This window comes from Pseudophryne corroboree, chromosome 3 (genome assembly GCF_028390025.1).
Source record: "Pseudophryne corroboree isolate aPseCor3 chromosome 3, aPseCor3.hap2, whole genome shotgun sequence".
Lineage (NCBI taxonomy): Eukaryota > Metazoa > Chordata > Amphibia > Anura > Myobatrachidae > Pseudophryne > Pseudophryne corroboree.
Window position 1 is genome coordinate 688,845,438 of NC_086446.1, and position 23,948 is coordinate 688,869,385.

General features: G+C 47.4%; 1 protein-coding gene across 2 annotated transcripts in view; it reads left to right on the forward strand.

Moving 5' to 3' along the window:
* LOC135056615 (gamma-aminobutyric acid receptor subunit pi-like) overlaps nt 1-23,948 on the forward strand; it is a 274,250-nt gene that overhangs the window by 54,654 nt on the left and 195,648 nt on the right. For both annotated transcript variants that reach the window (XM_063962015.1, XM_063962016.1), the window contains exon 5: nt 12,376-12,488. In XM_063962015.1, coding sequence (XP_063818085.1) covers nt 12,376-12,488 — 113 coding nt within the window. The remainder of the gene's footprint in view (nt 1-12,375; nt 12,489-23,948) is intronic.

The window sequence follows — 23,948 nt, forward strand, 5'->3', positions numbered from 1 at the left end:
GGGTAATTATCGACTGTTTCTCTAAGATGGCACATTTTGTACCTTTGACCGGGTTACCATCAGCGCCCAAGTTGGCTTTGTTATTTATCCGAGAACATTTCCGCCTGCACGGTTTACCTCAGGAAATCGTCTCTGACCGGGGGGTACAATTCACTGCAAGATTCTGGAGAGCTCTCTGTACGGCCTTACAAATAAAACTCAAGTTTTCATCCGCTTACCATCCACAGACCAACGGGCAAACTGAACGCGTCAATCAAGATTTAGAGACTTTTCTCCGTGTTTATCTCTCTCCCTCGCAAGATGATTGGGTGGAACTGTTGCCATGGGCCGAGTTTGCCCATAATCATCTGTACCACTCTTCTACTGGTGAGTCCCCATTTTTCATTAATTATGGGTTCCATCCTCAAGTTCCTGAATTACCCATTTGTCCTCCGGAGGATGTTCCTGCTGCAGCCTCTACTCTTCGGCTCTTCAGTCAAATTTGGAGTCGAATTCATGCTAATCTCAAGAGAGTCTCCGGCCGCTATAAGTTCTTTGCGGATAGGAAGCGACGAGCAGCTCCCCAATACAAGGTTGGTGACAGGGTATGGCTCTCCACCCGCAACCTCCGGTTAAGGGTGCCCACTATGAAGTTCGCCCCAAAGTTTATTGGTCCTTACCCCATGTTACAAGTCCTGAATCCGGTTGTCTGCACATTGGGATTGCCTTCCCACCTCCGGATACCAAACTCCTTTCATGTTTCTCTCCTTCGCCCCCTTATTTTAAACCGGTTCCATTTAAAGCCCCGAGGCCAACCTCTGGAGAGTCTGAAGCTGGAACGGACTTTGAAATCAAAGCTATTCTTGACTCTCGTTATCTTCACAAGAATCTACAGTATTTAGTGGAGTGGAAAGGTTTTGGCCCCAAGGAGAGGAGCTGGGTCAAGGTTACTGAAGTTATGGCTTCCCCGACTGGTGCGGATTTTCCATTCCAGACATCCAACAAAACCTGGAAAGTGTCCGGGGCCACTCCTGGAGGAGGGGGTACTGTCACACGCCGTAGACGGCGTTCACCGCGCTTACCCCTGCGTGCCTGCTGGTCTGTGTTGCGGCCTCCGCCTTCGGTGGTCCACGGGCTCCGGCGTCTGGCTGGCGCGGCTCCCGGTGGTTCCCCGGGGCAGGGGCATCGCCATGACACCCTGCATCACGTGGGCGGGGAGCAGGTGACGTCATCGGACTGTTCCGCCAATCCAGCGGAGGCACGAGATTCAAAGTCAGACGCCGGGCAGAGCCTCGGCGCCTGAGTATCGTCTTTTCCCCTGACGTGGATGCCAGTGCTCTTGTTCCCGACGTATCTCTCTGCAGTCGTACCCCAGTGTCTCCGGCACTTCCAGGTGCCAGTTGCTGCACAGTTCAGCGTATACTGCGGCTGGTGTGTTTCTCTGCAATCCAGTCACCAGTGCTTCTTGGAGTCAGCGTGTGCTGCGGTCTAATCACCGCTCTCAAGTTCTACAAATCATCAGCGTCTTTAATCACCGCTCTCAAGTTCTACAAATCATCAGTGTCTTTAATCACCGCTCTCAAGTCATACAAATCATCAGTATCTTTAACCACCGCTCCCAAGTTTTGCAAGTTGCCAGTGTCTTTAACCACCGCTCTCAAGTTCTACAAATCATCAGTGTCTTTAATCACCGCTCTCAAGTCATACAAATCATCAGTGTCTTTAACCACCGTTCACAAGCTCTACAAATCATCAGTGTCTTTAACCACCATTCTCAAGTTCTACAAATCATCAGTGTCTTTAACCACCGTCCTCAAGTTCTACAAATCATCAGTGTCTTTAACCCCCGCTCACAAGTGTTTCAAATCGTCAGAGTCCTTAACCACCGTTCACCAGTTCTTCAAATCACCGGTATCTTTAAAAACATCACTTACAAGTTCTTCAGTCATTATTATCTTGTACCAACACTCACAAGTACTGCTTTTCCTGGAATCCTTAGCATTGCTTACAAGTTCTTCTATAGGCCTGGACATTTCCCCATACGTTCCTTCTCTGCCATGTGACATTGTGTTGCTCCCTTCCTGCAATAAAGTTCTTTAATATTTTCACCAAGCTTTACTGTCAGAGTCCTGTATGAGGAAGACCTATATTAAGCCATCCCTGTTCCGACCCAACTGTGGTTCCTCTCCCCTACCATCGGGAGAACCCCCGAGTTCACAACAGCTCCAACCTAGGTCAGTGACACCAGATACTAGAGGTGAGACACCCACTGGCCCACAGAGGACACATAAGGGTCTGCTGCAATAGAACAAGGTGTGTGTGGAGGGGGGGGGGGGGGGAAGCAGTAGTGACAGGAATGACACATGGGGGAGCTGGATGGAGTGATATGGTTGTGTGCTAGCAGGAGTGACACTTGAGGGTGCTGGCTGGAGTGACATATGGGGGAATTGAAGTGTATTATGTGAATCTGGCTTTATCAATATATTTTATGTGGATCTTTCGTCCTCAATTATTTTATTTGGAAGTGGCTTTTTAAAATGTATGTTATGTTGGATCTGGCTTTTTAAATGTATTTTATACCAGGGGAGTGACCTAGCAGACACAAGGAAACACCCCATTTTTGTATGCATGCCTTCAACTCGATGCCGGCTCTTTGACGCACCTAATAAGATTTTTTGCTTTTTGCCTCTGACTGATTGGCCACCCCTGAACTAGATAGTGCACCGATCTAGCAAGGATTGACTTGCCTGCACAGTCTATCTTTTCTTGCGATGCCGACCTGGCGGGACCACGCATCGGGATCGAATCGGGATCACAAGGTGACTTTCACCTTGTGATCTGCACTAACTTTTCTTGCGATTTTGACTATATAGTCAAAATCGAAAGAAAATATCTCACCGTATGTACACACCCTTAGGCTCAACCGTCCTGCACTTCACTGGTCTTCCATGAGGGGGTGGGGCCAATAATACCTTATTCCTTTAGATTCACATCTTATTGGCTGCGCTTTCTCTCCATTGACCTGAGAATCGTAGCAATTTACCGCAAGCTGCAGAGCGAGTACCCACCGCTGCCCCTAGTTGTGTGCATGCAGTAATAGGTTGGGGATGTTTCACAGACCCAGTCCGTCTCTGTGGCTACATGCAAAAGCAGCCAGTATTTACCCTCCACAGAAAAACATATTGCAACATGGTTTGTTGCAAATACAAGGTTACTTGCCTTTTGTCTTTACTTCCAAATCACAATCAGGCCCTTAGTGCGTCAGTCGCAGATGCGTCGATAAGCGACCATCTAATTAGCCCTGGGGTCATGCAGCATGTGAGACCCCAGAGCTTCTGTTACTGCGTACGGCATCACAGATGCAGGCTGGGACAAGCCCTGAAAATGGTCCAAACGCACCTGCATTTTTATTATGCCACTCCCAGTTACCTCACCCAAATGCTTCCTGACTGTCAATTACTTTGAAAATAAATCCTCGCTGCGGGCGACATCGCTAAGGTGTCTTGGTGTGAGCGCAGTGTGACTTAGACGCATGTGGTTAATTGATAATCATTCTACTTCATAAATATCAGCATTGAGTACGTCTCTGAATCAGGCCCTATGCTCTGAATAACACCATGGGTTGTGTTATCGCCGCATTTTGTTTCATTGTCCAAAGTGTTTTTCTCCACATCCTTATTTACAACAATCAGTCTTTAGCATGTCAATTAGCCATTGTTTGACATACTGTATAGGGGTTAATTAAATTGTGCAAGTGGGACGAAGTACTGTTTCAATGGTATGGAAACATGGGAAATAGCCCCAGTCTCACCCTAGACATGCAGAAGTTTGTACAAGCCCTATGGTGGGCGCGAACAAAGCCTAGCAAATTTGGGGAGCATTTACTCACACTTACTCATGGAGCAAGCCTAATTATTTTGACACCAGGGCCGGTGTTATGGTTTTCAACACCCCCATGCAAACTATGAATTTGCACCCTCACTCCCATATTTAATAATTAAGTGGTGTATTCTCACAAGCAAGTGGCATTGCTACAATTGTACGCCCTCAAATCAATGACACCCCACAGTAGCGCAATCTTATTCACATTACACCGCAAGTAGTGCCCCTAATTCATATTACACAAGAGAGTAATGTCTCTTATTCACATTACAGCACGCAGTAGTGTCCCTTATTCACATTATGCTATCCCTTATACTGCATACCTTATGCCACACAGTAGTGCCCCTTATGCACAAAGCCCAAAGTAATGCCTCTTATACACATAATGCCCACAGTAGAAATGCCCCTTATACATAACATCCACAGTAGTGCCACTTAAACACATAGTGCCCACAGTAGTGTCCCTTACACATAAAGTCCACAGTAGTATTACCCTTATACACATAATGCCCACAGTAGGGTCTATTCATGAAGCAGTGAAAAGAGTGGAGAAGTGACCCAGTGGAACCAATCAGCTGCTCTGTATAATTTCATAGTATGCAAATTATAAATGTTACCTCAATGCTGATTGGTTGCCATGAGCAACCTTTACACTGGTTCACTTCTCCACACTTTTCACTGCTTCATGAATAGACCCCATAAGGTGTGTGTAAGGTTTGAAGATAGCAGAAGTGGAATAAGAAAGGGGAGGCAGGAGAAGATGAAATGTAAAAGGAACAACGAGTTGAGATACTGGGCCCAGAATATGGCAGTATGAAACATGTAGAAGACAGAAAGAGACAGAAACTGAATAGAGAGGGTAGCAGAGACAGGTGCAATGGACACAGGAGCAGGCACTGTGGAAATAGCAGGGGTAGGCTGAATACTCACAGACGTGGCCATGCTGTGAGTTTCTTAATGTTAAAGGGGTCAGAGGTGATGAGACAATTTCCTCCAATCAGGGGCTCTTCTAATCAGCATGTGCCAAGCTCCTCCAATCAAAGCTCAGCCCATGCTCTTCTGACCCTTTTGCTGAGACCAGGGGAGTGGCTCGGCACCGCAGTGAGTGAGTGGCAGGGACTTCACTACTGCTGCTCTCAGAATCTTAGACTAATGCTCCAAAAAGCATCCAATCTAACCCACTCCTCACCCCATCCCTCTGCTGCCAGTCCCGCTGTCTGTCATACAGTTTGACAGGCACAGCGTCAGCTGGCAGCAACAGCAGCAGGGTAGCCAAGCGGGGAGAGCGTCTCTCCAGCCCCGCGCCTCCCTGCATTGCATACTCTGCTAAGCGGGTTGTGCCGTTCCTGTTCGATCCCATACTGTACATATTTATGTCTCTACATACAGTACAATACCTACAATATTCAACTGTCTACGAAGCTGTCTTTTCATACTGGCCCTTTAAGGCCGACTGTCAATTAGCTTCACATCGTTTGCCATTTTTAAAGAATTTGAATTTCGTTCTGCTTGATAAAGCCGTTTTCTACACTTAACACAACAAAGTGTCAAACACTTAACAAAGCATGAAATATTTATGTTCCTTTTTGTCGTCTATACTTTTGTGACTTCTTTCCCATGAGGAATTAAATGGCTTGTTCACTTTGATATTCAAGCTGCTTCTTTATGCTGACATTAACGAGTGATATCTTAGTTAGTAAAAATGTTTTAGATGATTTTAAAGCAAAGTGATGGTCCAGAAATTATGGATGGAAAGCATATCTTGGATTTGCTTTTTTCCAGGAGCACCCAGAATTTTTAAATGAAAATCTGGGATAGAAGTGTAATACGACAAACTCCACTTATGCACTCAAGGGCGTAGCTCTCATAGGTGCAGGCAGTGCAGCTGCTATGGGGCCCAGAGCTATGAGGGGCCCACCTTCCGTGTCACAGTTACATGTGTTATATACATTTTTTGCCATTGGGTGGTACGTAAGGGCAGGGGAGGGGACCCGCGTGCAGCCTCCGTTGCGGGCCCCATCCTCTCTGTCAGCAGTAGACTCTGGCATAATGCCAGAGTCTACTGCGCATGTGCAGGTCTCCGGGCCTTGTTCCCAGGGGCAACTCCAGTGCACATGCGCAAATCACTTGGAAATGGCCGCGGTGGCCATTTTCCGAGTGATCTTTGCCCGCACAGCAGGGCCTCCGTTGCGGGACTCCAGAGGGGTAAGTATATTCTATGGGTGCAGTGTGTGCGGTGTGTGCACCCGTGGACCCAGGTGCCCATGTGCACCGCATACACTGCACCCATTATAGAAACGCTTATGCGTAGGGGTCCTTTCAAACTTTTTCCTTGGGCCCTGCAATATATCTAGGTATGCCCTTGGACCTACTCATTGGTGTGTGGTATAAAATGAACTGGAGGGCATTTTAATGTTATATAATATGAACTGAGGCACTGTAATGAGGCACAATATGAACGGGGAGCACTATATATCATAATGTGAATTGGGGGTACTGTGCGGCATAATGTGTACTGGAAGCTCTGAAATGTGACATAGCGGGAATTTAAGCTTTGCTACGATTCATAAAAGAAACTAGGGCACTGCTATGGGGCATAACATTAAATAAGGCTCTACTATGGTTCAGAAAATGAACTAGGACACTACTATGGGGCATAACATTAAATAAGGCTCTACTATGGTTCAGAAAATGAACTAGGACACTATTATAGGGCTCAAAATTATTAACTGCTGTAGAGAAGTGTCTCTTTAGAAGCATTGGGACGGAGGCCCCTTCAAAATGTTGCTATGAGGCCCACAAAGTTCTGGCTCCGCCCCTGTATGCACTATTAAAATACAAACCTTGATAAGCCTAAGCAAAGATGATACCTATTTTCCCTGCACTTTACATAGCTGTTCAGTTCCCCCCTCCATGGCTCCTGCCTCTTCTGGACACTTCCTTGTCAGTTTTATTTCACCTCTAGTCAATTCATGCATGACCTTACACATTGCGGCCGCAGTGTGATTGACAGCAGCGGCCGTCAGAGAATTGGGGGGGGCTGGGCGTACCGATCAGCGGCGTGTCAGGAGCATTTTCGGTGCGGCTGTGTAATGTCACATGTAGCCGCTCCTAAAAAAAAGTGATGTCTGCCAACCACCTGACCTGCGCTGCCAAGGGTCAACCTTAGATCCGATGCCTCTGCAATCTAATTGCGGATGCATCGGAGGGTGACCTCACACATGCTGGGCAGCCTTGCCCTGTGCTGGGCGGCCCCCAGCATGTGCGTAGATGAATGCAGATCTGGCTGCGTTGCAGCCATCTGTGTTCATCTCTGAATAACCCCCAATGTGTAAAGAATGCACTCAGCTTCTCTTTAAGCCTCTAGAACTCATATCTGGGGGTAAATGTAATAGTCTAAGAACCGCGCGGTCACATTACCTTCCCCTACATCCTGCACCCTCAGAATCCCGATGGTCGGTATGCCGAGCAACAGGGACTATTCCCACTCAAGGGTGTTCCGCACGGGGCTTGTTGCGCTCGCCCCCCGCTGGCATTCCGTTGCCGGGATGCTGGTGTCGGTATGTTGACCGCAATACACACCCAACTGGAGGCATCGGCAAGATCCCGGTGAGTTTGACTGATGTTTTAAAGGAGCAATCTATTAAAAGGCAAAACTAGTAGGTTTTGCCTTTTAAATGATTGCTCCTTTAACCACTTAACTGACAATTTTTTCCCCAAAAACCACTGAGAAATTGTCAGTTTTTTTAATGAGTGAAATAGGTGAAGAACATGGATTGAACCTTATCCAAAATGATTTTAGTTAAAAAAAAAAGAATTTTTTTTTAAAATGTCTTCAAACATCGAAACATCGAGACCACCGTAACATAGCGACCATCACAACTTTAGTTTTCAGAGCCGGGACAGCTGCTAGGTACACAGGGTGTGTTCTGGGGGTGGCTTGAGGGGGGTTGTTTTACACTTACCAGCGGCTGCTATTGTCTGCAGTCGCTGGGAGTGGGGGTCCTGCCGTGCTCACCGATCAGCAATGATCGGCAACACGGCAACACTGGGGGCTGGGTGATGGAAGGCAGAGGGACAGCAGCAACGGAGGGAAATTTCTCTTCCCGGTCGCTGCTAACACAGTTTATCTTACGGGTCGCATCCCGTGCGACCAGGTCAGATAAAGCACTTGCAGGGCAGGCATGGTCGCATCTGATGCGACCATGCCAGGCAAGTGGTTAATACATCAGCCTGACTCAACGGGATCTGGCCAATGACTGCAGTTTTCAGGCTATTACATTTACCCTGATCTTCACATCTATCAGCCCCTTTTCCCATAGAGCAGAAGTAGCTCTTTGGTACTCAGTTTCACTGAGGTCTTATGGGGAACCGGACTATGGGTCGACATACATTAGGTTGACAGTCATTAGGTTGGCCCCATATGGTCAACAGGCACAAGGTTGACATGGACAAAAGGTCGACACTGGAAAAGGTTGACAGTTTCAAAAGGTCAACAGGTTCATATGGCCGACATGACAATGGTCGGCACAAATGGTTTTGCTATAAGCTGATTGGACAAAGCCAGAGTCTACAGTGCTGCGGCTGTTGCCAGAGAGGAGGTGCCTCACACAGGCCCTTTCCTTTTCTGCCCCTGACAATAACCTATACCCAGGGCCAGATTAAGACAGGGGCGGCTGTTCCAGTGCCCCTACACACTGCATTTTTAATTGCAGGAGCCTCCCTTTGGTGGCTCAGCTGTTTAGTAACAGTGGGCCTAATTCAGACCTGATCGCGAAAGCAAAATCTTTCTGTCATGGGCAAAACCATGTGCACTGCAGGTGGGGCAGATATAACATGTGCAGAGAGTTAGATTTGGGTGGGTTATTTTGTTTCTGTGCAGGGTAAATACTGGCTGCTTTATTTTTACACTGCAATTTAGATTTCAGTTTGAACATACCCCACCCAAATCTAACTCTCTCTGCACGTTATATCTGCCCCCAGAACCAGCCCTAATCAATATGATGCCCTAGGCAAGATTTTGGCTGGTGCCCCCTAGCACCGCTGCTAGTTCCGCCTCTGACCCTGCACTCCTTTCCCATCACCCCTCAGTAATAGCAGTCCTCATTTTGGTGCTCCTACCCCCTATATTATAAATAGGAACAGTGCGCACATTTGACGCGCAGCCCAAAAAGGGGCATGTTCTTTTGGGAAGGGGAATGGCCACACAATAGTAACCAGGGCTGGTTCTAAGAGTTGTGGCGCCCCGGGCAAAATATGGGGGCGTGGTCACGACGCTGCAAGAAAATAAATAAATAAATAAAAAGAATACTTACCATCCCCGTTCCTGATCCAGACCCCCTCCGCCGGCGGCACCGCTCTTCTCCCCTCTCTCTTCTCTTCGATCTATGGGAGAGACGTTATTACGTCTCTCCCATAGAACAGCATAGACACTAGAGGTCAATTATGACCCCTAGTGTCTGTGCCACTATGCTGTGCGGTGCGCGATGACGTCATCGCGCATCGCACAGCAAAGGTCCTCTACACGAAGGGAAACTAGACCGTAGCGTCTAGTTTCCCTTCATGGAGAGGACCTTTGCTGTGCAGTGCGCGATGACGTCATTGCGCACCGCACAACTAAGGTCCTCTCAATGAAGGGAAACTAGACGCTACGCGTCTGGTTCCCTTCAAAGCGGGGGGGCACAGCAGGGCACTGCGGGGGGCACAGTGGCGGATCTTGCCCTGGTGCGGCGCCCTCCGGATGGCGCCGGCGCCCTCCGGATGGCGCCGGCGCCCTCTGGAAGGCGGCGCCCCGGGCAAAAGTACCACTTGCCCGTGGCAAGAACCGCCACTGATAGTAACCCCAAGTCAAATTATGCCACACAGTAGTGCAACTTTATTCACATTATATCATGCAATAGTGTCCCTTCTTCACATTACATCACACAGTGGTACCACTTTAATTTATATACTGTACATTACTAATCCTTATTCAGATTACATCACACTGAATTTCTCCTTATTCACATTACACCACACCATATTGCTCTTTATTCACATTAGACCACACAGTAGTGCATTTTCTATACATTATGAGACACAGTAGAGCACCTTATACAAATAGTGCCACACATTTGTAATGCCTTTATACACATAATACCGCACATTAATGCCCCTTACACATATGTTGCACATTATTAATGCATTTATACACGACACACATAATGCCCCTTACACATATGCCGAACACTATTGCACAACAAACCTACCCACACACAGCACTCAAATGGCCGCTAACACTGTGACCTCTGCCTCTGCTTGGATACAGATGTGTCCTCATACACCTTGCCTCAATATGGCATGCAGCTCCCGTCCAGCTCTGCTAACATTGGGCGCCTTTTGTTTGCAGAAAATGTGTCTTATTGTCTTTGCTAGGACGCATTAGCAGCTTCTACTGATTAAAATGATACTTAGCATGCTTATATTCTGTGTGCCACTGTGGCTGTATCTGCATACGAAATGCTACGTTATAGTGATTTCCAGGAATACACTGTAACGTAGCATTTCGTATGCAGATACAGCCACAGTCACACACAGAATATGGGCATGCTGAATATCATTTTAATCAGCAGAATCTGCTTGTGCCCCTAGGCATTCCAAATGCCCTAGGGATTTGCCTAGTTTGCCTATGGCCGGCTCTGTATGCCCCACCTGCACTGCACATTGTTTTGCCCATTAGAGAAAAAGTGTGCTGTTGTGATCAGGTCTGAATTAGGCCCTGTGGTTGCCGAGATACTCCTGCACAATTACAGTGATTGGTGAGTCGGGTTAGTGCCACCACTGCAAGCATGTCCAACAGCCAAGTCTCCTGCCTCACAGCTCCCATGTCCTGAGCAGGAAGCCCACCCGCCTCTACCCCGCAGTGTTCTCTGTCACTGCCGCCAGCAGCTACCTGGAAACCATGGACCCCAGCGACACATCACCGGATTCCTGGGAGCAGGTGGACGTGGACGGCCCAGAGACTCAGCTCAACTCCTCCCTGGCCTAACTCAATGTCAATGCCAAGCTGTTCGTCCCCAATGTCCACACTGCAGAGTTCATGCTTTCCTTTTTGATCCGGGGCAGCCTGTCTGTGGACAGGCTGGAGGAGGAGGGTAAGGATCGGGACAGGGGCTGGTTGAGGCCAGGGGGGGATTGCTGGCAGATGGTTGGTGTGGGGGCTGTAGTGATGAGGAGCCCGGGCCTGGAGCTCGCTTCCTCTGTTCTGGTCTCTTCGCTGTGAAGGAGGTGCCTATGGTGTGATGGGAGACAGACACCGTGATGGCTCTGCCTGGCTCTTTCCCACTCACCTCCGCGCAGCTGGGAAGGGGTGGGGCTATGTCAGCAATAGTAGTGATAGTGGGGTCCCCCACAACCTACATTGCCCTGGGCCCCACCAGCCTTAATCCGCCCTGCCTATACCTGCATTTGGCAAAACATCTAAAAAGTACAACTGCAACAATAATACTTATTGGTTTGTTATAAAGGAAGATGAACTTTAGTATTCAGAGTTTCTTTGAATGTTAAGTTAGCTTTAATTACACAGAAAATTATACAAAAGTTGTTCACTTCATGCTGCCATACTGTATTTCTGAATATATTCACCCCATATCCAAAGTGATTGAATCAGATCAATAAAAACACTGCCTGGCTACTATAACTGATTATTTTTTTTACTAATTAAACTTTAAGTAGCCACACTTTAGTGCTACCAATTCATATTGTGCCAAATTACAGTGCCCCAGTATAACATCCACTAAACTCACTCGTTTACCATTATAACATCCAGTATACACACCACGCTCTGAAAATGGAATGTCACCCCATTAGGCAGCCGTATCACACACAGAAGTTTGGTAATTTTTGAGATGATGTCACTGAAATGAGTAAAGAAGCGGACAAGTGGAGAAGTTGCCCATAGAAACCAACCAGCTTCAAGTAACATTTATAAAGTACATTCTACAAAATGATAGGTAAAAGTTGGTTGGTTGGTATGGACAGCTTCTCCACAGACCCACGTCTCTCTTTTCACTACTTGATACATCAGCCCATACTGTATAGCCCAGTGATGGCTAACCTTGACACTCCAGCTGTTGTTGAACTACACATCCCAGCATGCCCTGCTACAGTTTTGCTATTTGGCCATGCTAAAACTGATGCAGGGCATGCTGGAATGTGTAGTTCAACAACAGCTGGAGTGTCAAGGTTAGCCATCACTGGTATAGCCCATTGATCTGTTATCTTATATTACCTAATTTGCCAATTCAATTAAAGACTGAAACAGGATAACTGGTCTGAGTCACTCAGTATATGGTATTGTATATCCCCCTCTATTATACTTTAATCACATTTATGAACAGACGCCACCTGGAGATGTAAAACAAATCTTTTATTTTAATGCTAAAGTTTGCAATACTGAAGATCAATTATGTTTCTAAAAATAAAATGTTGCTGGCAGATAAGTTGTAATAATTCTTTTCACCTTATTTTCACCAGCATCATGTACAGTTCCATTGTTAATGCTGAAGGAAAAGAGGGAGAGATTCTTCCCCCAACAATACAAAAGCTAATGAGAGGATACAACAAATATCTACGGCCCTTCTTTGATAGTGAGTACTGTAATATGCTGTACAGAATAGTAGACAAAGTAACTAGCGAGCACTGTGTTATTATAACATATAGAAATGTAGACATAGTGACTAGAGAATACAGTAATATACAGATATGTAGATATAGCGACTAGAGCAGGCTTTTTCAACCAGTGTGCCGTGGCACACAAGTGTGCCGCGAGCAGTTGGAAGGTGTGCCGCGGAGCCAGAGCAGCTTCCTGCACCTTCAGAGTGAACTGTTGGCCCAGGCTCTTCTTAGAGGATTAGTCGTGCTGATATCATAGGTCACGGCCGCCACGTCTCACCACCCAGCCAGCCCACCCGCCTGCATACACATCTTCCAGGTCCTGCCTGCATACACAGCTTGCCTTGCTCACCCACATCCACACCTGCGTGACTGCCCGCTGCTCAGTATTCGCAGCACTCCACTATGAACAACCCCCGCCACTGAGGGGCATGAAGGAGGACAGCTGACCGGTAGAGGCTAATATTTGTTATTTTATTTCTCCTGTGGGGAACAATAGGATTTACGTGGGGAGAATAAGGATTTATGGGGGGAACAATGTGAATAATTCATGTGGGGAGCAATAGGATTTATGTGGGGAGAAATGTGATTGATTTATGTGTGAGCAATATGATTTATGTGGGGAGCAATGTAATTGATTTATGTGGGGAGCAATAGGATTTATGTATTGAGCAACATGATTTATGTGGGGAGCAATGCGATTGTTTTCTCTGTGTAGGCCAATGTTTGTGTGGATTTTTTTTTACTGTGAGGGCCAATGTGTGTGTGCTGTTTTTTTCTGTGGGGAACTTATGGTGTGCCTTGGCAATTTTAAAATATTGTTTGGTGTGCCGCGAGTAAAAAAGGGTTGAAAATCACTGGACTAGAGAGTACAGTGATATAACATACAGAGATGTACACATAGCGACTATAGAGTACAGTGATATAACAGAGATGTACACATAGCGACTAAAGAGTGCAGGTGATATAACATACAGAGATGTACACATAGCGACTATAGAGTACAGTAATATAACATACAGAAATGTACACATAGCGACTAGAGAGTACAGTGATATAACATACAGAGATGTACACATAGCGACTAGAGAGTACAGTGATATAACATACAGAGATGTACACATAGCGACTAGAGAGTACAGTAATATAACATACAGAGATGTATACATAGCGACTAGAGTGCAGTAATATAACATACAGAGATGTACACATAGTGACTAGAGAGTACAGTGATATAACATACAGAGATGTACACATAGTGACTAGAGAGTACAGTGATATAACATACAGAGATGTACACATAGCGACTAGAGAGTACAGTGATATAACATACAGAGATGTACACATAGCGACTAGAGAGTACAGTGATATAACATACAGAGATGTACACATAGTGACTAGAGTACTGTGATATAACATACAGAGATGTACACATAGCGACTAGAGAGTACAGTGATATAACATACAGAGTTGTACACATAGCGACTAGAGAGTACAGTAATATAACATACAGAGATGTATACATAGCGACTAGAGTGCAGTAATATAACATACAGAGATGTACACATAGTGACTAGAGAGTACAGTGATATAACATACAGAGATGTACACATAGACTAGAGAGTACAGTGATATAACATACAGAGATGTACACATAACGACTAGAGAGTACAGGTGATATAACATACAGAGATGTACACATAGCGACTAGAGAGTACAGTGATATAACATACAGAGATGTACACATAGTGACTAGAGAGTACAGTGATATAACATACAGAGATGTACACATAGTGACTAGAGAGTACAGTGATATAACATACAGAGATGTACACATAGCGACTAGAGAGTACAGTGATATAACATACAGAGATGTAAACATAGCGACTAGAGAGTACAGTGATATAACATAAAGATATGTACACATAGTGACTAGAGAGTACAGTGATATAACATACAGAGATGTACACATAGCGACTAGAGAGTACAGTGATATAACATACAGAGATGTACACATAGTGACTAGAGAGTACAGTGATATAACATACAGAGATGTAAACATAGCGACTAGAGAGTACAGTGATATAACATAAAGATATGTACACATAGTGACTAGAGAGTACAGTGATATAACATACAGAGATGTACACATAGCGACTAGAGAGTACAGTGATATAACATACAGAGATGTACACATAGTGACTAGAGAGTACAGTGATATAACATACAGAGATGTACACATAGCGACTAGAGAGTACAGTGATATAACATACAGAGATGTACACATAGCGCCGGTTCCGGGGCTTCTTGCGCCCCGGGTGGCATTAGGGTGTGTGGCTTCATACAGGGGGCGTGGTCAGTTACGCCCCCTGTACTATAGTAGGATGTGCGGTGCGGGATGACGTCATCGCGCACCGCACAGCAAAGGTCCTCTCCACGAAGGAAAACTAGACGCTAAGCGTCTAGTTCCCTTCGTGGAGAGGACCTTTGCTGTGCGGTGCGCGATGACGTCAACGCGCACCGCACATCATTACAGTAAAGTTCCTCTCCACGAATGGAAACTAGACGCTTAGCGTCTAGTTTTCCTTCGTGGAGAGGACCTTTGCTGTGCGGTCCTCTCCACAACGGGCAGCCGACGAAGGGAAACTACACGCTACGCGTCTAGTTTCCTTTCACAGCGGGCAGCGGGACAGCGGGCAGCGGCAGCGGAGGGCATAGCAGCAGCGGATCTTGCCATGGTGCGGCGCCCCCCGGAAGGCGGCGCCCCGGGCAAAAGTCCTGCTTGCCCGTGGCAAGATCCGCTACTGTGTACACATAGCGAGTAGAGAGTACAGGTAATATAACATACACAAATGTAGATATAGCGACTATAGAGTACAGTGATATAACATACAGAGATGTACACATAGCGACTAGCGAGTACAGTAATATAACATACAGAGATGTACACATAGCGACTAGAGTACTGTGATATAACATACAGAGATGTACACATAGCGACTAGAGTACTGTGATATAACATACAGAGATGTACACATAGCGACTATAGAGTTCAGTGATATAACATACAGAGATGTACACATAGCGACTAGAGAGTACAGGTGATATAACATACAGAAATGTACACATAGCAACTAGAGAGTACAGTGATATAACATACAGAGATGTACACATAGCAACTAGAGAGTACAGGTGATATAACATACAGAGATGTACACATAGCAACTAGAGAGTACAGTGATATAACATACAGAGATGTACACATAGCAACTAGAGAGTACAGTGATATAACATACAGCGATGTACACATAGCGACTAGAGAATACAGTGATATAACATACAGAGATGTACACATAGCGACTAGAGAGTACAGTGATATAACATACAGAGATGTACACATAGCAACTAGAGAGTACAGTGATATAACATACAGAGATGTACACATAGCGACTAGAGAGTACAGTGATATAACATACAGAGATGTACACATAGCAACTAGAGAGTACAGTGATATAACATACAGAGATGTACACATAGCGACTAGAGAGTACAGTGATATAACATACAGAGATGTACACATAGCGACTAGAGAGTACAGTGATATAACATACAGAAATGTATACATAGCGACTAGAGAGTAGTGATGAGCACCGGAAATTTTTCGGGTTTTGTGTTTTGGTTTTGGGTTCGGTTCCGCGGCCGTGTTTTGGGTTCGAACGCGTTTTGGCAAAACCTCACCGAATTTTTTTTGTCGGATTCGGGTGTGTTTTGGATTCGGGTGTTTTTTTCAAAAAACACTAAAAAACAGCTTAAATCATAAAATTTGGGGGTCATTTTGATCCCAAAGTATTATTAACCTCAAAAACCATAATTTCCACTCATTTTCAGTCTATTCTGAATACCTCACACCTCACAATATTATTTCTCTAACGTCCTAGTGGATGCTGGGGACTCCGTCAGGACCATGGGGGATTAGCGGCTCCGCAGGAGACAGGGCACAAAAATAAAGCTTTAGGATCAGGTGGTGTGCACTGGCTCCTCCCCCTATGACCCTCCTCCAAGCCTCAGTTAGGTTTTTGTGCCCGTCCGAGCAGGGTGCAATCTAGGTGGCTCTCCTAAAGAGCTGCTTAGAAAAAGTTTTTAGGTTTTTTATTTTCAGTGAGTCCTGCTGGCAACAGGCTCACTGCATCGAGGGACTTAGGGGAGAGAAGTGAACTCACCTGCGTGCAGGATGGATTGGCTTCTTAGGCTACTGGACACCATCAGCTCCAGAGGGATCGAACACAGGCCCAGCCATGGAGTCCGGTCCCGGAGCCGCGCCGCCGACCCCCCTTGCAGATGCCGAAGATTGAAGAGGTCCAGAAACAGGCGGCAGAAGACTTTTCAGTCTTCATGAGGTAGCACACAGCACTGCAGCTGTGCGCCATTGTTGTCAGCACACTTCACACAGCGGTCACTGAGGGTGCAGGGCGCTGGGGGGGGGGCGCCCTGGGCAGCAACGTATAATACCTTTTTTATGGCTAAAAATACATCACATATAGCCCTTGAGGCTATATGGATGTATTTAACCCCTGCCAGATCTCACAAACTCCGGGAGAAGAGCCCGCCGAAATAGGGGGCGGGGCTTATTCTCCTCAGCACACAGCGCCATTTTCCTGCTCAGCTCCGCTGTGAGGAAGGCTCCCAGGACTCTCCCCTGCACTGCACTACAGAAACAGGGTAAAACAGAGAGGGGGGGCACTTTTTTGGCGATATTACTATATTTAAGCTGCTATAAGGATACAACACTTATATAGGGTTGTTCCCATATATATTATAGCGCTTGGGTGTGTGCTGGCAAACTCTCCCTCTGTCTCCCCAAAGGGCTAGTGGGGTCCTGTCTTCAATAGAGCATTCCCTGTGTGTCTGCTGTGTGTCGGTACGTGTGTGTCGACATGTATGAGGACGATGTTGGTGTGGAGGCAGAGCAATTGCCGGTAATGGTGATGTCACCCCCCAGGGAGTCGACACCGGAATGGATGGCTTTGTTTATGGAATTACGTGATAATGTCAGCACATTACAAAAATCAGTTGACGACATGAGACGGCCGGCAAACCAGTTAGTACCTGCCCAGGCGTCTCAGACACCGTCAGGGACTGTAAAACGCCCTTTACCTCAGTCGGTCGACACAGACCCAGACACGGACATTGAATCTAGTGTCGACGGTGAAGAAACAAACGTATTTTCCAGTAGGGCCACACGTTATATGATCACGGCAATGAAGGAGACTTTACATATCTCTGATACTGCAAGTACCACAAAAAGGGGTATTATGTGGGGTGTGAAAAAACTACCTGTAGTTTTTCCTGAATCAGAGGAATTGAATGATGTATGTGATGAAGCGTGGGTTAACCCAGATAGAAAAGTGCTAATTTCAAAAAAGTTATTGGCATTATACCCTTTCCCGCCAGAGGTTAGGGCGCGCTGGGAAACACCCCCTAGGGTGGATAAGGCGCTCACACGCTTATCAAAACAAGTGGCGTTACCGTCTCCTGATACGGCCGCCCTCAAGGATCCAGCTCATAGGAGGCTGGAAACTACCTTAAAAAGTATATACACACATACTGGTGTTATACTGCGACCAGCCATCGCCTCAGCCTGGATGTGCAGTGCAGGGGTGGTCTGGTCGGATTCCCTGACTGAAAATATTGATACCCTGGATAGGGACAGTATTTTATTGACTTTAGAGCAATTAAAGGATGCTTTTCTTTATATGCGAGATGCTCAGAGGGATATTTGCACTCTGGCATCGAGAGTAAGTGCGATGTCCATATCTGCCAGAAGAAGTTTATGGACGCGACAGTGGTCAGGTGATGCGGATTCCAAACGGCATATGGAAGTATTGCCGTATAAAGGGGAGGAATTATTTGGCGTCGGTCTATCGGATCTGGTGGCCACGGCAACTGCCGGAAAATCCACCTTTTTACCTCAGACCCCCTCCCAACAGAAAAAGACACCGTCTTTTCAGCCGCAGTCCTTTCGGTCCTATAAGAACAAGCGGGCAAAAGGACAGTCATATCTGCCCCGAGGCAGAGGAAAGGGTAAGAGAGGGCAGCAAGCAGCTCCTTCCCAGGAACAGAAGCCCGCCCCGGGTTCTGCAAAGCCCTCAGCATGACGCTGGGGCTTTACAAGCGGACTCAGGAGCGGTGGGGGGTCGACTCAAGAATTTCAGCGCGCAGTGGGCTTGCTCACAGGTGGACCCCTGGATCCTGCAGGTAGTATCTCAGGGTTACAGGTTGGAATTCGAGAAGTCTCCCCCTCGCCGGTTCCTAAAGTCTGCTTTGCCAACGTCTCCCTCAGACAGGGCGACGGTATTGGAAGCCATTCACAAGCTGTTTTCTCAGCAGGTGATAGTCAAGGTACCCCTCCTACAACAGGAAAAGGGGTATTACTCCACACTATTTGTGGTACCGAAGCCGGACGGCTCGGTAAGACCTATTCTAAATCTGAAATCTTTGAACCTGTACATACAAAAATTCAAGTTCAAGATGGAGTCACTCAGAGCAGTGATAGCGAATCTGGAAGAAGGGGACTTTATGGTGTCCCTGGACATAAAAGATGCTTACCTGCATGTCCCAATTTGCCCTTCACATCAAGGGTACCTCAGGTTCGTGGTGCAAAACTGTCATTATCAGTTTCAGACGCTGCCGTTTGGATTGTCCACGGCACCTCGGGTCTTTACCAAGGTAATGGCCGAAATGATGATTCTTCTGCGAAGAAGAGGCGTATTAATTATCCCTTACTTGGACGATCTCCTGATAAGGGCAAGGTCCAGAGAACAGCTGGAGGACGGAGTAGCACTAACCCAAGTAGTGCTGCAACAACACGGGTGGATTCTGAATTTTCCAAAATCTCAGTTGACCCCGACAACACGTCTGCTGTTCCTGGGAATGATTCTGGACACGGTTCAGAAAAAGGTGTTTCTTCCGGAGGAGAAAGCCAAGGAGTTATCCGAACTTGTCAGGAACCTCCTAAAACCAGGAAAAGTGTCTGTGCATCAATGCACAAGAGTCCTGGGAAAGATGGTGGCTTCTTACGAAGCGATTCCATTCGGCAGATTCCACGCACAAACTTTTCAGTGGGATCTGCTGGACAAATGGTCCGGATCGCATCTGCAGATGCATCAGCGGATAACCTTATCGCCACGGACAAGGGTGTCTCTTCTGTGGTGGTTGCAGAGTGCTCATCTGTTAGAGGGCCGCAGATTCGGCATACAGGACTGGGTCCTGGTGACCACGGATGCCAGTCTGAGAGGCTGGGGAGCGGTCACACAGGGAAGAAACTTCCAGGGAGTATGGTCAAACCTGGAGATATCTCTTCACATAAATATACTGGAGCTAAGAGCGATTTACAATGCTCTAAGCCTGGCAAAACCCCTGCTTCAGGGTCAGCCGGTGTTGATCCAGTCGGACAACATCACAGCAGTCGCCCACGTAAACAGACAGGGCGGCACAAGAAGCAGGAGAGCAATGGCAGAAGCTGCAAGGATTCTTCGCTGGGCGGAAGATCATGTGATAGCACTGTCAGCAGTGTTCATTCCGGGAGTGGACAACTGGGAAGCAGACTTCCTCAGCAGACACGATCTACACCCGGGAGAGTGGGGACTTCATCCAGAAGTCTTCCACATGATTGTGAACCGTTGGGAAAAACCAAAGGTGGACATGATGGCGTCTCGCCTCAACAAAAAACTGGACAGGTATTGCGCCAGGTCAAGAGACCCTCAGGCAATAGCTGTGGACGCTCTGGTAACGCCGTGGGTGTTCCAGTCAGTGTATGTGTTTCCTCCTCTGCCTCTCATACCAAAAGTACTGAGAATTATACGGCAAAGGGGAGTAAGAACGATACTCGTGGCTCCGGATTGGCCAAGAAGAACTTGGTACCCGGAACTTCAGGAGATGCTCACGGAAGATCCGTGGCCTCTACCTCTAAGACGGGACCTGCTTCAGCAGGGACCGTGTCTATTCCAAGACTTACCGCGGCTGCGTTTGACGGCATGGCGGTTGAACGCCAAATTCTAAGGGAAAAAGGCATTCCGGAAGAGGTCATTCCTACACTGGTAAAAGCCAGGAAGGAGGTGACTGCACAACATTATCACCGCATTTGGAGAAAATATGTTGCGTGGTGTGAGGCCAGGAAGGCCCCCACGGAGGAATTTCAATTGGGTCGATTCCTACATTTCCTGCAAACAGGATTGTCTATGGGCCTCAAGTTGGGGTCCATTAAGGTTCAAATTTCGTCCCTGTCGATTTTCTTCCAGAAAGAATTGGCTTCAGTTCCTGAAGTCCAGACTTTTGTAAAAGGAGTACTACATATACAGCCCCCGGTTGTGCCCCCAGTGGCTCCGTGGGACCTTAATGTAGTTTTGGATTTTCTCAAATCCCATTGGTTTGAGCCACTCAAATCGGCGGATTTGAAATATCTTACATGGAAAGTAACCATGCTACTGGCCCTGGCTTCAGCCAGGAGAGTGTCAGAATTGGCGGCTTTATCGTATAAAAGCCCATATCTGATTTTCCATTCGGACAGGGCAGAACTGCGGACGCGTCCTCATTTTCTGCCTAAGGTGGTGTCAGCGTTTCACCTGAACCAGCCTATTGTGGTGCCTGCGGCTACTAGCGATTTGGAGGATTCCAAGTTGCTGGACGTTGTCAGGGCATTGAAAATATATATTTCAAGGACGGCTGGAGTCAAAAAATCTGACTCGCTGTTTATACTGTATGCACCCAACAAGCTGGGTGCTCCTGCTTCTAAGCAGACGATTGCTCGTTGGATTTGTAGCACAATTCAACTTGCACATTCTGTGGCAGGCCTGCCACAGCCTAAATCTGTCAAGGCCCATTCCACAAGGAAGGTGGGCTCATCCTGGGCGGCTGCCCGAGGGGTCTCGGCATTACAACTCTGCCGAGCAGCTACGTGGTCGGGGGAGAACACGTTTGTAAAATTCTACAAATTTGATACCCTGGCTAAAGAGGACCTGGAGTTCTCTCGTTCGGTGCTGCAGAGTCATCCGCACTCTCCCGCCCGTTTGGGAGCTTTGGTATAATCCCCATGGTCCTGACGGAGTCCCCAGCATCCACTAGGACGTTAGAGAAAATAAGATTTTACTTACCGATAAATCTATTTCTCGTAGTCCGTAGTGGATGCTGGGCGCCCATCCCAAGTGCGGATTGTCTGCAATACTTGTACATAGTTATTGTTACAAAAAAATCGGGTTGTTATTGTTGTGAGCCGTCTGTTCAGAGGCTCCTACGTTGTCATACTGTTAACTGGGTTCAGATCACAAGTTGTACGGTGTGATTGGTGTGGCTGGTATGAGTCTTACCCGGGATTCAAAATCCTTCCTTATTGTGTACGCTCGTCCGGGCACAGTATCCTAACTGAGGCTTGGAGGAGGGTCATAGGGGGAGGAGCCAGTGCACACCACCTGATCCTAAAGCTTTATTTTTGTGCCCTGTCTCCTGCGGAGCCGCTAATCCCCCATGGTCCTGACGGAGTCCCCAGCATCCACTACGGACTACGAGAAATAGATTTATCGGTAAGTAAAATCTTATTTTTTAGTCCTAAAATTTGCACCGAGGTCGCTGGATGACTAAGCTAAGCGACCCTAGTGGCCGACACAAACACCTGGCCCATCTAGGAGTGGCACTGCAGTGTCACGCAGGATGTCCCTTCCAAAAAACCCTCCCCAAACAGCACATGACGCAAAGAAAAAAAGAGGCGCAATGAGGTAGCTGTGTGAGTAAGCTAAGCGACCCTAGTGGCCGACACAAACACCTGGCCCATCTAGGAGTGGCACTGCAGTGTCACGCAGGATGTCCCTTCCAAAAAACCCTCCCCAAACAGCACATGACGCAAAGAAAAAAAGAGGCGCAATGAGGTAGCTGTGTGAGTAAGATAAGCGACCCTAGTGGCCGACACAAACACTGGGCCCATCTAGGAGTGGCACTGCAGTGGCACGCAGGATGGCCCTTCCAAAAAACCCTCCCCAAACAGCACATGACACAAAGAAAAAAAGAGGCGCAATGAGGTAGCTGTGTGAGTAAGATAAGCGACCCTAGTGGCCGACACAAACACCGGGCCCATCTAGGAGTGGCACTGCAGTGTCACGCAGGATGGCCCTTCCAAAAAACCCTCCCCAAACAGCACATGACGCAAAGAAAAAAAGAGGCGCAATGAGGTAGCTGTGTGAGTAAGCTAAGCGACCCTAGTGGCCGACACAAACACCGGGCCCATCTAGGAGTGGCACTGCAGTGTCACGCAGGATGTCCCTTCCAAAAAACCCTCCCCAAACAGCACATGACGCAAAGAAAAAAAGAGGCGCAATGAGGTAGCTGTGTGAGTAAGATAAGCGACCCTAGTGGCCGACACAAACACCGGGCCCATCTAGGAGTGGCACTGCAGTGTCACGCAGGATGGCCCTTCCAAAAAACCCTCCCCAAACAGCACATGATGCAAAGAAAAAAAGAGGCGCAATGAGGTAGCTGTGTGAGTAAGCTAAGCGACCCTAGTGGCCGACACAAACACCGGGCCCATTTAGGAGTGGCACTGCAGTGTCACGCAGGATGTCCCTTCCAAAAAACCCTCCCCAAACAGCACATGACGCAAAGAAAAAAAGAGGCGCAATGAGGTAGCTGTGTGAGTAAGATAAGCGACCCTAGTGGCCGACACAAACACCGGGCCCATCTAGGAGTGGCACTGCAGTGGCACGCAGGATGGCCCTTCCAAAAAACCCTCCCCAAACAGCACATGACGCAAAGAAAAAAAGAGGCGCAATGAGGTAGCTGTGTGAGTAAGATAAGCGACCCTAGTGGCCGACACAAACACCGGGCCCATCTAGGAGTGGCACTGCAGTGGCACGCAGGATGGCCCTTCCAAAAAACCCTCCCCAAACAGCACATGACGCAAAGAAAAAAAGAGGCGCAATGAGGTAGCTGTGTGAGTAAGATAAGCGACCCTAGTGGCCGACACAAACACCGGGCCCATCTAGGAGTGGCACTGCAGTGTCACGCAGGATGGCCCTTCCAAAAAACCCTCCCCAAACAGCACATGACGCAAAGAAAAAAAGAGGCGCAATGAGGTAGCTGTGTGAGTAAGCTAAGCGACCCTAGTGGCCGACACAAACACCGGGCCCATCTAGGAGTGGCACTGCAGTGTCACGCAGGATGTCCCTTCCAAAAAACCCTCCCCAAACAGCACATGACGCAAAGAAAAAAAGAGGCGCAATGAGGTAGCTGTGTGAGTAAGATAAGCGACCCTAGTGGCCGACACAAACACCGGGCCCATCTAGGAGTGGCACTGCAGTGGCACGCAGGATGGCCCTTCCAAAAAACCCTCCCCAAACAGCACATGACGCAAAGAAAAAAAGAGGCGCAATGAGGTAGCTGTGTGAGTAAAA